We start from the raw sequence: 16,170 nt of genomic DNA on the forward strand, positions 1-16,170 counted from the left end.
GATGATATTAATAAAGCAAGAGAATACTGTCAACACACATTGAGTGACAACGTCAGTGTTTAGTGCTTAAACAGAGTAATGAGTTCTAGTTTATCTGTGTTTATACTTACATGTTGGGTTTTTTTGTTCTAAAAGCTACAGATATTTCCATAACCTCTCTTACTGTATGTGCCAAGTGAAATATTTTGTGATGCTCCTGATTGTAAGATTCAGATATATATTCATGTTGGTTTTGGCCACTATGAGGTGTGTTTTATTTTAAATGGAGATATATGCTAGCTTGTCAAAGCTGCAGTTAAGTCCCTTAGCTAATGGACCTCTTCAGCTGTGCTTCAGTCATTGCTGATTCATAAACCCTTGTAGGAATGTCATTCCAAAGGTTTGGTCTGACATGCACAGGCATTGGTCTAAGAAAACTGAGAGCCCAGTGGGTGCTTCATTTGCTTTCCCCCCCATACTTTTAGCAAACAGCCCTGGCAGCAGAATGACACATTTCCAGTCTCTTGAAAATAGAAGCTGCATGTGTGTCTCACCTATGCCTGAGGGTTTGGCTCCCAAGTTGGTCCAGAAGGTACACCAGTATCATTCCTCCTAATTACTTCAGTTCAGGGAATGGACCTAAAGTATAAAACCCATTGTTTTTTTCACAGTCCTTTTAGGATTCAGATAAAATATTCTATTGGTAAATTTGGTTTGCCCTCTCTATTATCCGCTACAACTGTCACACACAGATACAAAGCAAACAGTGTATATTCACATCTATGTGCTCTGCAAGCTTTGCCTGCAGCAGCAAAGTGCTGTGCCCTAACCCCTCCCCCCAAAGTCCACTAAATTAATTTTATTGTAATTATGTGTGACACAATTCAAACAAACTAGGAAAAACAATTCATCCTATGACATTAAGACTTTACTATCCATCTGTCCTCAGTTTCCTGAGTTATCAGCCCTAGGACTTTTACAGACAGTTTAGTACGTTACGGTTGGTGGTGTTTATTCTGAAATAGGTGCAGAAACTTTGCTAAAATTGAAGCTGCAGATGGTCAGCAGTCACTACCATCGCCCCTGGAGTAGGGTGAAGTGCTCTGCAACCAGCAGCTCTCCAGCTGGTGACAACTCAGAGCTGGAGCTTCAGCCTCTGCTTGGGTTTCACGTACAGCTGCGAGTTAGAGGTGACCCTGCTCACAGCACTGCAGAGTCTCAATGACACCCGAGGAATCATTTCTCACAAATTTTCTTTCCTATCAAACATCATTCCTGAAATGAAAACAAGCAAGACTAACCAGTGCAGAATGTTTCCAGCGATTTAACACAACTCTTGTAAAAATGAGTTTATCTATTTCAACATGATATAGCTCAACCACTGCATTTTCCTTACATGGATACAGTATAGAATTGCATGTTCTCAGCAGCCACATAAAGCTCAGTGACGTTTGAGTGTTGGTTTGTTTTTTTTCCCTAGTGTCTTTTTTGCAAGATCTGTATTTCCCAGCCTCCTTGTTGCTAGTAGAAATTTCAGAAGAAACATTTTTCAGTGACTTCTAGGTGAAGAAATAAAAACTCCATGAATAAGGCTACAGATCAAACTCCTTGTGTCCTCCTTTGCCTTACCACCCGAGTTACATGGGCACTCCTGTGACAAGGGCCTCAGCGGTAGTTCCTCTGCGGTAAGAGCCAATGTTACATGTTTGTAGCAGAGTTCTAGGTCAGATGTTTAGTCCAGTCATTGAGTACTTAAAAGCAGTTCAGGAAGCACTGATCTCCCTTTCCTACAGCCCCGAAACCATCACTCGGAAGGACGGCGGCACGTGTCTGTGCCGAGGGCTGGCACTGGGGCTTACGCACGGACTGGCACAGCTAGCATCAACTCCTCCTATGGATGGCAAGTAGGCGTGATGAAGGATGGGCAGCTGCAAAGACAGCCGACGCTGTATGCTGTGAGAGAGACAGAGAGAGAGGAGCATTAAACCACAAGGAAAATGTTATACGTTACATGGTTGATATGTTTGCAGGTTGTTGCGAGGATCTTTCCTGTGCCTGCTGCTGTGATTGAGAGGGTTAATGCCAAGAGCATTGGACTTGTTGCTGTTGAGCTACACCACCATGATGTTATTTCCCCTTGGGGAATTTTTCTGACAGGCTAGATATGATAGAGGAATCTAAGGGTGCTTTCTAAGCACCCACAACCTTCTGAAATTCTCAGGCACATTCAGGTTAATTGTTAGACTGCTGACACCAGGAAAAGGGAGAACCTTAAGTTTGCAATGAGGGCATATGGCTTGGTGACTCCCAGCCTCTTGCAAAGTGATCTACTGCATGCAGAGCCCTGGCTAACTGTGTAGACATGCATGAGATCACAGACTGAATTTTAAGCCACGCTTCGCTTAGCACAAGGATATTAGCATTAAGCATGGCACTTTTGCAACTCCACCCAAGGCAAATGCAGGTGCATGGTGAGAGGGAGTTGGGACTGATGGCTTTTTCTGAGTAGTTCCCTCTTTGCAGTTTGGGTCTGTGCTTTTGAGGTGATGGATGCTTTTGAGTTCTGGCAGTCCGTGCTATGGGCCTGAGGAATTGGCACTCTAAAAGGAGTCTAACCTATCACCCATAACCAAATTCAGTGTTTAGGAACCCAACATTCTGTATCCACTTTCCTAAGCAGATTGACATCATGATAACTGGTATCAGATTTTTAAAAAAATGGATACTAAGCCGTGCTCATGGGCATCCATTCTAACCCTTCTCTGTGGAGAGGATGGTGCCATGAGAAAAGGGCTCTTCTACCCCCCGTGCTGTGGATACACTAGCACCTTTCACAAAATCAAAATTCAGTTGAGGTTTGCTAGTGCAAGGGATGTTTTCAGTCATTAAGATGTTATCGTATCAGGATGGCTTCACACTTGGAGACATTCACCCTTGAAACGCAGAGGTACTTTCTAAAGAGAAGACAGATGTCAAGGTGACTGAGCTGAACCAAAGACTGACTTTTTGATTCCAGAAGAAAAATGCCCATAGAGCACATTGTATCGGTATAACAGAGTTTTAAATTTCTGTTTCCCTGTTATTTGATATAATGACTGTATATAGACAAGCTTTTATAAGAGGTATATACTTGAAAGCTTGCCTTTGGACAGCCTTTCTGATTCAAAGGACATTTAATTTCTTTTTTTGTTTGTGTTAGGAAGCAGAGACAGATACCAAGGCATCCATTGCACTGCTCAGGCCAAGCAATATAGCTTTTGAATTCAAACAGAAAGAAATGTAGTGCTTTTCTCTTTGGTTTCTTCACTACAGACTATGGCTCGTTTATGCAAAGATGAAGTAGAAGTAGCTGTAGTCTGTCTATCTGGGAAACTCTCACTGTTTTCCCCCCTCAAACTCTCTTTAAAAGTTGTATGCAAAGTTAATCCACAGTGGTGATCGTTCTAGTGCTGTCACAGTATTCCTGGGACTAAACAAAGTCCATTAATTGTTATTTTGCTACTGTGCCCAACTCTTTCTGGTGCTACCAATGAAATCATGCCTTGTTCCCTAGGAGTGCAAAGGTGGCATGGCTCACTGCTTCCATGTGCTGAATCCTTATGAGCCTGATGCTGTGGATTGTCATTCTGTCTCTCATTGCAGGGTCAAACGCAGAATTGCCTGTGCTTATTTTCCCACCAGTGGAAATGCTTACTTTGTTCAACTGTTATAGACTTCTCATTAAAGAAGTTTTTGAAGCTATTCCAAGAGAATCCAGTTGCATAATCAAGTGAATAGGATTGGGTTTTTTCGTCCATTTCAGTGTTAGCCATACCATGGACAAAGCATGTTTATTTGGCTGCAGTGGGTGGCAAATTTTGCATTAACTCTTCTTAAAAGTTTACTTTCACTTGTAAACTTAGTTCCTGGAATTGTGGCAGAGAACTGTAGCCTGGAGACTAGCACACAATTAAGAGTTTAGACAAAACTCTTAGAGGGAAATAAAAACCAAAACAAAACATGTAGCAAAATCCAAACAAACCTGCTATTTTCTCCTTAAGCAAAAGTAAATCTTGTTCCTTGCCTCACTCTCTGCAGGGTTGGTGCCCAGCCTCACTTTTTGTGTTTTTTTTTTTTTTTTTTTCTTCACAATGTCTGTGGTTTTCCCCTTCTCCCACCTGAATGCTTTTCTGGTTTTCCAGAGAGGTGGTAGATGCCCCATCCCTGGAAACATTCAAGGCCAGGCTGGATGGGGATTTGAGCAACCTGATCTAGATGAAAATGCCCCTGCTTATTGCAGGGGAGTTGGACTGGTTGACCTTTAAAGGTCCCTTCCAACATAAACCATTCTATGATTCTATGAATTTTTTTCAAGTTATCTATGCTATATATATGTGTGTGAAAGCATATATATGGTCAAAGATTTTGGAGAGGGAACAGTTAATATTAGTGGGTCTAGAATCACATACAACCACTGAAAGAGATGGAAAGGAAAGATGGTACCACACACAGACAGCCCACTCATCAGGGTACTGTGTTAGAATCGGGCATATGTCCTCAGCTCTGTACAGAAATACCATTTATTGGAGAAACACAAAATCAGGTAAAATCTTGACTTCCAATGTCAATGCACATAGGAATACAGTGCAGATGGGAGTGCATGATATCAGAAAAGGGGCAGAGGCATTTGAAAAATATTTTGGTTTTGCTATAGAAAACCATTCATGAGATCCACTGTTAAGTAGAGGACTAAAACAATTGCTGCAACAGTCAAACATCTGAAGTTCTGCAGGAGTGTGAAAGATGTGTCTGAGCATTCAGGGATTATGTCAGTCAATTCTGCAGACCATTAATGTTGATTTTTAGCAACTGCAGAGAAGCTGAAGAAGTTCTAAAAGACTACAAAAAAAGCAAAATGTTGTACTAACAAGTCAACTAACCATTCTAAATCCAATTTATTTTAATGATAGACTTGAGTAGTATCATATATAGACTAATATGAACCACTGTCAGTGAAGAAGCTGAATAACAGAAGCATGTTCATGCTGAGGCATATGGCTGTAATGCAATAATCCAGCCACAACCCACTTTTTTGGGTGAGACTTTTTGGTTACTAAAATTAACATAACTGGCTCCAGCAGGGTATTTCACTGTCTTTGAAATGCTATTAAAAGGAGAGATTTAGCTCAAAAACATCAAGGTGGTTTTCCATTATAAGAGTTACACAGCAATTAGCTGCTTTGAAAGTTACAAAGAAGACTGCATATAGAAATAGTCTATTGAAATGGCAGGTTTTAGTGGAGTCTTGCAGAAATCTATCATCACCTTTGCCTAGAGATCTGGAAGACTGTTACATTTGTTCTTGAATAAGATATAGATTCCTCAGACTGCATGACTACCTATCATATGCCCTTTGTATGCAGTGAAATGAGAAAGAGAAGACAGAAATTACAGTTTGACTTTAACTCCTTTTTTCCTTTTTTTTGTTTTGACAAAATTTATATGTTTAATGACCATCAAAGGTCAGAAGTGCTGCCAGACAAGTTAAGAAAATGCCCATGGGTTCAGAAGAATATCTTAAAGAACATGAAGTTTGGAGAGAGGTAATCTCATGTCAAAAAGAGTGAAGTCCTGAAGACAGCTACACTTCTCTCTTACAGGTCCACTGTGCCTGGACTCTGGTACTCACACTGCCAACTCGTCCTCAGGGGAGACCTTGACCTTTGGACCTGGCACAGTCACAGCTGTGCAAATGCTGAATGACACTGTTTCAGTTTAGCAGGACTTTACTAATTGCTTTCCATAAATGTCAGTGACTCTTCAGATTTGTACTACTTGCTCTTCAGGACCTTCAAGAAATCTCAGTCTTCTCATCCATTGTCACTAGCCTAGAGGAACTTCTGTCATCAACAAATGTTTTTCTTTTTTTTGGTCTGTATTAAATCGGTATCAAGACAATTGGATTATCTGAGTGTCTGTGTTTTTCTTACCATCTTTCCTAATGTAAGGGGGCCGCATGCGGATGAGGCTGCATTCACACTACATTATTTCTGACAAATGGTGCTGAAAAAACACAGGCCTCTAATAGCTATGCATTAAAACACTCTGCTGACCCCGTGAAGTCATGAGAGCTTTCTCAGCAAGAGCCCTGCTTTTGTGAAGTTGCAAAATATTTCCTCTATTGTAGGCTTTTTTTTGTGGTGTATATGTGTGCATGTGTGTAGTTTGCAGGTTTGGGTTGGGTTTTTATTTCGGGTGCAAGGACAGAATTAGAAATCCACATGTTTTCCTGCATCAGGTAGTACAAGGCAGTACCTACCATCTGAAACCAGGGTTGCTGTCACTGAGGTAACATGTGACTCATTCTAGTAATTTGTTTAATTTATTCTGTTTTTAAATAAGCTTTTAAGTTGCCCAGGAGTGTGACAGCTATTAGCTCAGATCTGATGAAGCGATGTTCATGTAACCAGGCTGCCATGGGGAAACAGCTGATCCAGCCCATGGCAGGCCCTGCTCAGCTAGTAGAGGGAAGGACATGAGTTTATTGTGTAAGTGCCTAGAGAGAAAAGCTGGCACCCTAAGACTGTTTCCCCTCCATGAATCTAGCAAGTGCTTTGTACCATCCTTTCCTCGTAGCCGCAGCATTGTTCCTAAGGGAAACAACTTGGTGCAGGCTTTCCTATGCCAAAACTCAGGTCCAGCTGCTATGGCAACATTGAAAAGCCCTCAGAATGCTTTTATTTCTCAGCTAGTTTAAGATTGGAAGAGAACAAAATGTCTATGTACACCATGAACCCCTCTGGCTGGTGTGTGGAAGAACTTGGACTTCTGACAAGAGCCATAAGACATGGGTGCACATATGTACATCCTCTTCTCTCCTCCATACACTGGTGGTTGGGCTCAGCTTGTCCTGTAATTGTCTACAGAAACTTTAGGCATCATGCTATGGATATTTCTGACAAGAAAAAAGTATATTAGTTTCCCTTTGGGGCACCTTAGGGTCTAAAGTCCCTGGTACCCTTTAAATTTCAGTGGGATGGTGAGCTGGTGGCAGGGAGGCATCACAGTTCAACATTGCAGCTCACTGGTGCTATTCACATTCTCTGTTGCTGATGTTTCAGGCTTTCTCTGTAGCTGGAAATGGCTGAAAGGGTTTACTGTGAAGGTCTTTCCATAAAAATGCATGAAAGAGAAATAGGGGCTTTGATGAAATGTAATAATTTAAATTAACATCTTGTCAGGAAGGTAACTGGTGTCCAGCATGTAATTTATGGCTAAAAGAGCAGCAAGTCTATGTGCCCAAGCACATGCATACCCAAGAAAGCAAGGGGTACTTCATCTTGTACCAGCAGGTAATGTTGTATACTTACTGTTCTGGAGAGTTGATGTCTTCTATGGGATCTTTGCTTGTTCTGGAAGGGTCTGATGAGCCCCACTGTGCTGGCGGATTTTGATCAAGGTGATTTTTCAAAATGGCTTTCTCACCATCTGTATGGACAACACGTTCAATTTTACTTTACTGTGACAAAGTGACCGTTTTTAAATTGTTGCATTTTAACATTTCCTAGATATCCATAATGCCACATAGTAAACTCATTCTGCCTGTATTCCAATATAGTCTCAGGTTTTCCTGTGAGAGTTTGGTACTCTTATGCTTTGGATGATGTGTTCCTCTATAGGAACTATCATGAAGAAACAGAAGAGTGACAAAACCTCTTTTGTCCTTCCTTTGCTTACCCCCACCTTTCGAAAAGCACCACCAACCAAAACTTGTTGCCCACCTCTATGTAGCCCTATCACCCTCTCTCACCTAGTCTTAGTCTATGTGAAAATTTCATGCAACTGTACTGTTCTTGCACTCAGAAATTGTGAGCTTTTCATGTGAAAAAACCCCTTTCTTAAGCCTTTTCCTAGAAAAATTATAATCTCATTGATCTATAAAACCTTGGTGCTCTTAAAATCGCATAGGCAATTAAGTGCTGTCAACTTGACTATCTGCTATCATTTAGCAACACAATGTGGTTCATATTAGCTGCACTGGTCCATAGGCTGTCCTCAGGAAGGACAGCTAATGATGGCATTAAGCTTTCTCCTGCCATTCTCTTTTCTGCATAGTGATAACAAAGAAGATCATAATTTTCCCCATAGACAGCTACATTTGGTTCCCCCAGGTGTCTTGTGCTGGAGCCCATGGCACTGTTCCCCCTGAGAAACACAGGCATTTTAAGAAGGCTGTCTTTGTAGGGATCCTTTCTGTTCCTGCCTGCTTTTCCAAAGTCTCCTCCTATGTTAAGCCGAATAAAATCACAAGAAAGGCATCTGAATAATGAGGACAGTTCACAGTTTTCATAAATAATTACAGAGCGGCTCCAAATCCATCACCAGCAGTTGTTTGCCACACAGAGAAACAGTGATTGCCACAGGCATTGAGGCAGCACAGAAGATTCTAAGGTAAATTCTTGAAGAGGATACTGGAAGATTTGAACATAGAAACGGACATGAGGGGAGAAAGCAGGAAAATAGTGAAGAGAAAAGGAATATGGCATGAAAAAGCCAGTGCATTTTTGAAGGCTTAAGCTGCTATTCTGTTCTGCTAATGCTCAGAAGAAGCCCAAAATAATTCTCAGCTCCCAGCATGCTAACAGTATATATGTTATCAACAGGCACTGGTGGGACAAAACAAGCAGCAGAAACACAAAGTGAGGAAAGAAGCTGGAATCATAAACAGAAATATTTTGAGGGCAAACTCCAAGATTTATAAATGCTCTCCCAGTGTGGTCATCCCTGGCATTATTTGATAGCATGCCCTTTCTGCTGTAAAAACCTAACAAGCCACTTGGAAAGAAATGTGTAGGTGAGGATGCAGCAATGTGCAGGCATAGGGATCCTACAGCTCAGAGGGGGAGAGATTTTTCACTTATGTTGCATGGAATAGAAGGGTTTGGGTGAGAAAGGAGGTGACCAGAATACACGAAGCTGCTTCGGTTGGGGCAAGAATATGTCAGTAAAAGAGAGCTAAGAAGTTCAGTTGTAGCAAGATGAGTGCTTAAAAGGAAGAGATGAAAGGATTCAGTGAAGGTTTAGATGTGAAGGAAGGACAGCAAAGAGTCAAATCTGACAGTGGCTAAGATAAGCAATGAGGCCTATCATCTCAGGGCAGCCTGCAGTTCACTGGTGTGGCATTTGCTGTCACAGGAGTCCAGTTTTTATTTTCTATATATCGCATTTCTTTGTATATCAAGTTTGACATTTGCATAAAAAGCCTTGTGATGTCTATAAACAGACATGTAGAAAAGAACACTTTTTACTTCTGTGATTAAAACCGGTGTTTAATCCTGAGCTGATCTAAGCTGACAATGAAAACTGCTGACTTTTTGATATAGACCAAAATAAAAATTTGAGTAACCCTTGTAATTAGGGATGGAAAAGCTCTGATTTAACTATTTTAGGGTTCCAACTCCCTTGGCCAAGGTAAGAAATTTAACCTTTTACAAAGTCACTGAAGATATAATTCTTCTCAAATGACTGGAATATGCAACTGTTGCTGTTTGGGAGTGTGTGGTTTCATATATTAATCTGTGTCATACGCCCCTAAAGGAGTTTCATGTACTTTCAGATGTGCTGTGTGTGTGTGTGTGTGTGAGAGAGAGAGAGAGAGAGAGAGAGATAGAGAGAGAGAGGGAGAGAAGGAGGTGGTCCCTGTCAAAAAGGTGGGGGATTTAGTTTAGAGCAGAAATCATATATTCTCTGCCTACTCACCTCTCAACACCAACTGCCCATATATCACCATGTGTTACTCTTAATAGACCCTTTTCTACCACTCTTGCTGATGACTCTCCCTTAATACACTGAATACATTTCTGTATGCAAGGCTAACATACACAAGTTTTGATGTATATGTATAAAATATAGACAAAATCCACATAAAACTGCCACTTTTTGTTTCTCTCTTTCCTTTGCTTCTTTCAAAACACAAAAAAGTTGGATAATTCTTGTTTACTAAGCTTTTGGGAGAGGAGTTGTTAGATTTTTATTTTGCAGCTATGGAAACTAGAATATCTTTATTTTTCATTTACCTTTCATTTAAATAATGAAGAGCAAGATTCCCACTTAGTCATATGCTTATAGGAGCTGGAGTTTAAAGCAAAAATGCTGTTACCATGTGCACTTAAATAACTTAAGGATAGAGGAAACTAGTTTTATATACATGAACAACTGAAAGAAAAGAAGTTAAGGGTAGCGGTAAACATTTGAATTCCCAGTTTCCCTTGGAAAGTGTAGCACTGCTTTTGGTACTTTCCTATCTTCCTCTGTCCATTAAGTATGCCACTTGGAAAATGCCCTTCATTCTCAGAGTACTGTCTGCCACTGCAGATACTACAGACTAAGTTGCACAGGGATGATCTAACTTCCTTCTAAATTGAATTTACATTAGCCAGAAGCGCCTTCTAAATAATTTTCACCTTTGTAGACCTCAAACCGGAACTCAGAAGTCTGGATAAGTGATGCCTGAGCACTTTCCATTCAGAAAACCGTGGGGAAAAAAGACAAATAGATCTCAAGGGCCTCGCACAGCGCTCACTGATGGGTTCATTAGAAAACGGAGCTTGCTGCCAGTTGTCAGTGAGAGCCAGAAGGCTTTAGCTTAGGACCTTTGCCTATCTGAAGCAAAGAAAGAGCTTCCAATTACAAAGCTGTGAGCTGCAAGAGCACATCTGATGTGTGCTGCTGAGGGGCTCAGTGAGGAGGTCACTGCTCCCAGCTGCTTACTTCTCCCTCTGCCAGGGGTGACACTCGCTCCAGACATATAATCACTCTGCAACCTGGTACTGCCAAAATTACCGGGGCAGGCCTGAATGTGCTGTGCATTTTAACGACCCTGGTTCAGCTGCAGGCAGAAAGCACCAGGTGACGGATGCTGCTTCAGTTTCTTCCAGGAGTTTAGAAACCATAATTCTTTAACTAGAAGCTTGTTTTGTTGATGTTTGTACACTGCAGCTTTATTGAACATCTTCATCACTACACTTAAGTGGCAATATTCCTCCAATGGCTTACAACTGGATGGCAGAACTGCTCTTCATCCCACATCTTTCCATTCTGCTGTTGTTTCCTCTTTGCTAGATAGCATATTTTATGCTCCACAAAGAAGCAAGTGTGGTTTAGATTCTGCTGTTGTTTTCTCTTTGCTAGAAAGCATATTTTGTGCTCCACAAAGAAGCAAGTGTGGTTTAATAATGAGTTATAAGAGCTGGCAGAGATAACTTTGCTGATTTACTAAAAAGCTCTGGAAACTTTACAGCTAGAGGTAGATTTTTTCAGTCTACTGTAATTTTTCCCAGTTTGTTTAGACTGTAGAACATGACTAGGCAGTCTCTGATTATTATGTGAACAGGATGAAAAGAAAGTAAAAGGAAAGGAAAAATTAAAATGGTCACATTGTCTTCTGGGTATACCAGAAAAAGTTCCCCTGAAGTAAGCACACTGCACTGGCAGTCTAATAGTTATGTTTTGAGAGGAAGATTTATTTAAAAAAAGAAAAGCCACTAAGATTCTGCTCTGACTTATACTACTTTAAATCAAAAGAAACTCCCTTTACTCATTTCTGTGCAAGAAAGGGCAGGCACTGAACCTCTGACAGTTTGGTCTCCCTGTTGAAACAGAAACAAGCTCCAATTTCAGCATCGAATCCATTTGCTAGGCTTCAAAGAAACTAGTATGCATATTTCTATATACCTCTATATACAAGGGATATAAAGAACTCTATCCTTTCTCTAAAACAGCATTCCATTGAAGGAGCTATTTCTGAAAGCCTTTACCTTTGAATCTGTTTTTCAATTTCAAGCTTATGCTTGAATCACACAAACTTCATAGAAGCAGCATTTCCCTCCTCTATCATAGATGAACTCTGTTGTGCTTTGCATTTGAGAGCAACATGTCTTTGAAACCTGTTTTTCTTTGAGCTGCTTTTACATGGGGAAAAAGTAACACTAGGAAACATCGGAGTGGGGTGACAAGTGACAGTATGTAGGCATATCTGACATGTAAATGAATGCTCCCAGTCCATTTACAGTGATGAGTAAAGACTGCTTTCTAGCTCAAAACAGACAAGGCTTTCCGAGCAAGTAAAGGAGCCTGCAGAGAGAACTTGCATAAAGGGTTTGCTCATAAGTGGGGACTATTGCAAGGCTGTCTCTTGCTTCTTCTGTACTTCACAAAGAATGGCTGTCATTCATTCATTAATTGCCCTAATATGCTACTCTGATTTGTACTGGCAAAGGCAGAAATAGATGGACATTCTTCTGCAGGACTTCTTCTGAGCTTCACTTTATATGAAACTCTTGCAATCTATGAATCATTCATATGGAAATAACTTCATGTATTCAAATGTCAAATAGAAATCAAATAGAGTTAGATAGCAAGATTCCAAGTGTAGCAAAATTATCCCCCCCCATAGTATCTTCCTTCTGTGTATTTTTCTCAGTAGCTTTTACCTCTGTAGGAACTTGCACAGTAGAGATCACTTCTACCTTTGTAAAGTCTCTCCTGTTTCTGACACACTGCCATGGGTTCAAGAAGTCCTCTTGGGAAGATCTGTTTTTTATCAGTGTCAGGGTATTTCTTCCCTGGAACTGTGCAGCACAACCTTCCTCTTTACATAGCATCCCAGTTGCAAGCATCTGTCCTCCTCTTTTTCCAAAATGTCAGCCTGGAAAACACAGCCATGCCTCCAAGCCTGCCTCTCCTTCCTGAATGGCACTGTCAGTAACAGGGATGGCCTGAGCCAAGCGTTGGTCTCCCCCACAACCCATCCCTGCCTCAAACCCAGGCTATAATGTGGCTCTGCCATGCCATCAAGGCCACCAGATCACACAAATGCTGGAAGAGAAGTTAATGTTGCGCCGTGCACAGAACTGAGGTCACTAGCAGACACAGTGGCTCAAAGTCATCTGAGAAATATATCAAATGAAGTTAAGGGGATGCCCTTTTAAATTCAACTGGGGAAGCCATTTGAGGTCTCAGAGCCACAGTCTGTGGAGCATGTTGAGAACTGCTTGACCACACAAAGCTATCTAGCAGAGCAGCTAAAAGCCTGCATTAAAAGAAAGGAATCAAACCATAAACCGCAAATCACATTTTCCTAATTGCTTTTCTTACGTAGCCAATTGCTGTAGTTGTCTCAGGACATTATATATTTGTGAACAAGAGATGAGTGTCTCAGATATTATCTCTCTTTAAATGAGATGTACTGAAATGTGCTGTAAAGAAAAAGTCCCTGCACCACCAAAGAGCTCCTGGGCTGCACCAGGAGTTGTTGCTGTTAATAACTAACCAGGAATCCCAAAGTTATAAAACACTGCCTGAGGTCAGGCAGATATAGAAGTGCTTAGCTATGTCTACCTATTTGGGCTGAAGTAATTTAACTTTTGTATCCTAAATCCATATTTGATGTAAATGAGGGTGGTGGGGAAGGTAGAGAAGAATCAAATAACCTCCTCTGGCACTTGGCTATAGGAGTTAGGAATTTTAACTCCACAGTTTATACAGATCAGGAGCCTACTGAAGTGTATTATGATATTAAAGTTTGATTAGGGCTTGTTGGAGATGCATTGCAAAAGTCCCATGTTATGATCTGTTCTGTGAAGAGCAGTACCCTGAGTTTGTGTGAGCAATAGCAATGGGGATATGCTCCATGGAATTCTCTATGTGAACTCCTCCAAACAGCAAGGTATTTTATAAAGACAATTGACATAGGATCGAGCCACAGAGTGAACGTGGCAAATGATCTGCTATGATTTTTAGATCCAAGTCAGCTGTTATTTTTAGCATCTCTCTTCACTGTCCTATTCCCATTCTCTCAGCTCTCATTTTTCACAAGGTCAAGGTAGGCACAAACTTTATGATTACCTCAAAAACAATATTGGACTGGTTTCCCCAGTTGCACAGTGGGGATGAGAGACATGGTCACTTCTAGGTCATGCTAATAGATTATTTACAATTCTGAAGCTTCACTCGAGTACCATATTTCAAGGTTCTGTACTTTCCTTTACAGAAAATTACATGAAATACATAGCTACAGAAAGCATAGTTATGTCATTCAGAGTTAGCTTTCTTGTAGCCGTAAGGGCCAGAATTTTTTAAAGTACTATTTAAGCGATGTCTGTTTGAATCTGCACAGAAGCATCAGTGACTCAGCAGCATGGATTCTCCAAAGCCTTGTTATTTTGATTGGAATGGCAAATTTAAATTAAGCACATAGGTTGACTACTGGGAATGGGTGTGGTGAGAGAAACAGAGAGGAGATTCAGACACGTAGGTAAGGGACAGGGAAATGTGGAAAGAGGGAAAACAAGAGGCAGAAGAAATGGAGGGGCAGAAAAAAGGCTAACAAGGGTTGTTGATCATGGTGGCTCAGAGCCTGGAAGTATGAATATTTGATGTCACTTGAGTCAGGATCAGGATACACCATAATATGCATGCTTGGAGTATTTGCCACCAGGTGTGGGACAAAGCTTCGAACACCTGCTGCAAATTGGGCTGAAGGGAAAATGTCTTCCCCTGCCTCACCTTTTGTGTGGAGCTTCATGTAGTACATCCATTGAGAAAATTGTGCCTGGCAACTTCAGTATGCAGAATGATATCTACCCTGTAGATCCTAATAGTACATAGTTCCAAGCTACTCTGGACATTAAGGCTCTGTACTTACAGGTGATTTTTTAAATATGTGCCCCACAGCAGAAATGTAAAAGCTGTGAAACCAGGAGAAATTTAGAAACACAGACAATCTTGGATGTTGCTGCTTAAAGCAGTAGTTAGGCATCAATGTCTTTTGTAGATATAGCTGCAAGTAAGTGCAGAAAGGTTATAATTTATCCTTGATTTCTTTGCCAGCATCCTACTGCTAATGGAGTGCAACCTGCTGTGGGAAGCATCCCATCCTAAATTTATACCCAGCCTATCTCTCAAGAATCAGTTTTTGTTTCTCATACCCAAACTCAGATGGGCATTTGGCACAATGCAATATATCTTTTCTGCTTGAAATATTATTCATGATTTATCATTTTTTTCCTGGAGCATCTGACATGAGAGGAACATTCTATGTGTTCCTTTCAAACACTTGGTAAAACTGCCTCATCCCACTCACTGATGTTAGTTCTTGCTCCTGATCTGAGCCCAATAATCACACGCCTCCAGCAGCTATTTACGTTTTCCTTTTCCTCCTTTACCCTCTTCTGGTTTTTACTTTTAAAAAGGACACTGGGAACTCTATGGAGCTCTTCCTTTCTTTTCTTTTTGCCACAAGTTACACAACCCAGTGTATACCCAAGCTAAAACAAAAGGTACAAGAAAAAGTAACCTTATTCAACCAAAATTTCAATATACTTCAAAAACATATGTGAACTGTTGCTGTTGTTCTAAAATTATTCTTCAACAACTATATTTACAGGAGTAGCTTCTGTTCCACTTAACCAAGCTTATGGTGCCAAATTAAGCCTTGCAATGCAACAAACATGCAAATCTACAACTTCCCAGCACAGGGCAACTAGTTTTTCACATACTGTAGTAATACTCAGCTGTACAAAGCTATTTTCCATAAGTCACAAAGTAGATCCATTCTAGAGTCAGAAATGGAAGCTGGGTGTCCTGGCTTCCAATTTTATTGCACTGTGCACCAGATCTTATTGCTTTCCAAAAGCAAAATGGCTGTAATGGAAGCAATTCTCTCACACGTATTTCTTCAGGGAGCAATGCAGGAGACACAGTAGAAACAACTTAGGAATATTGCAGTTGTCGTGAAATCCTTTTTTATCAGTTCCTAGGGAAGAATTTTCATACATGAGTGCCTTCAATTCTGCATTTAGAGCCCCAATCAGCACTGAAATATATGCATTCTTCACTTTTACGTGCTTGATAGCAGTGTCCAAAAGCAGGATTTGAGCATCCTTGTCAGACTAGCACATATTAAACTGGGCCTCCTACTGCTGAAAGCTTAACTCTCGCAAGATCTGAAACATTCTGTGACTTTCCTCCTTCCATGCGGCACAGAAAACCTGACTTCTAAGCACAAGTACAGTTTTAAAAGTTTCCCACTTTACCATGTCTGTTACACACATGGGACATATAATAGAAGACATGCGTACAGAAATAACTTCTCAGTACCATATAGCTTTTTATGTGAATGTGCCTACTTTCTGTAATGCAACCAAAATATTT

At 40.8% G+C, this 16,170-nt stretch overlaps 1 protein-coding gene across 1 annotated transcript in view; it reads right to left on the minus strand.

Moving 5' to 3' along the window:
* Nucleotides 1-1,218: 1,218 nt before the first annotated feature.
* Nucleotides 1,219-16,170, minus strand: part of LOC103799323 (gamma-aminobutyric acid type B receptor subunit 2-like) — a 36,619-nt gene continuing 21,667 nt past the window's right edge. The window contains exons 5-6 of the mRNA XM_009071632.1: nt 7,329-7,446; nt 1,219-1,932 (exon numbers count right to left, since the gene is read on the minus strand). Of these exons, the coding sequence (XP_009069880.1) occupies nt 1,767-1,932; nt 7,329-7,446 (284 nt within the window). The 3' untranslated portion in view covers nt 1,219-1,766. The remainder of the gene's footprint in view (nt 1,933-7,328; nt 7,447-16,170) is intronic.

This window comes from Acanthisitta chloris, unplaced genomic scaffold (genome assembly GCF_000695815.1).
Source record: "Acanthisitta chloris isolate BGI_N310 unplaced genomic scaffold, ASM69581v1 scaffold2033, whole genome shotgun sequence".
Classification (NCBI taxonomy): domain Eukaryota; kingdom Metazoa; phylum Chordata; class Aves; order Passeriformes; family Acanthisittidae; genus Acanthisitta; species Acanthisitta chloris.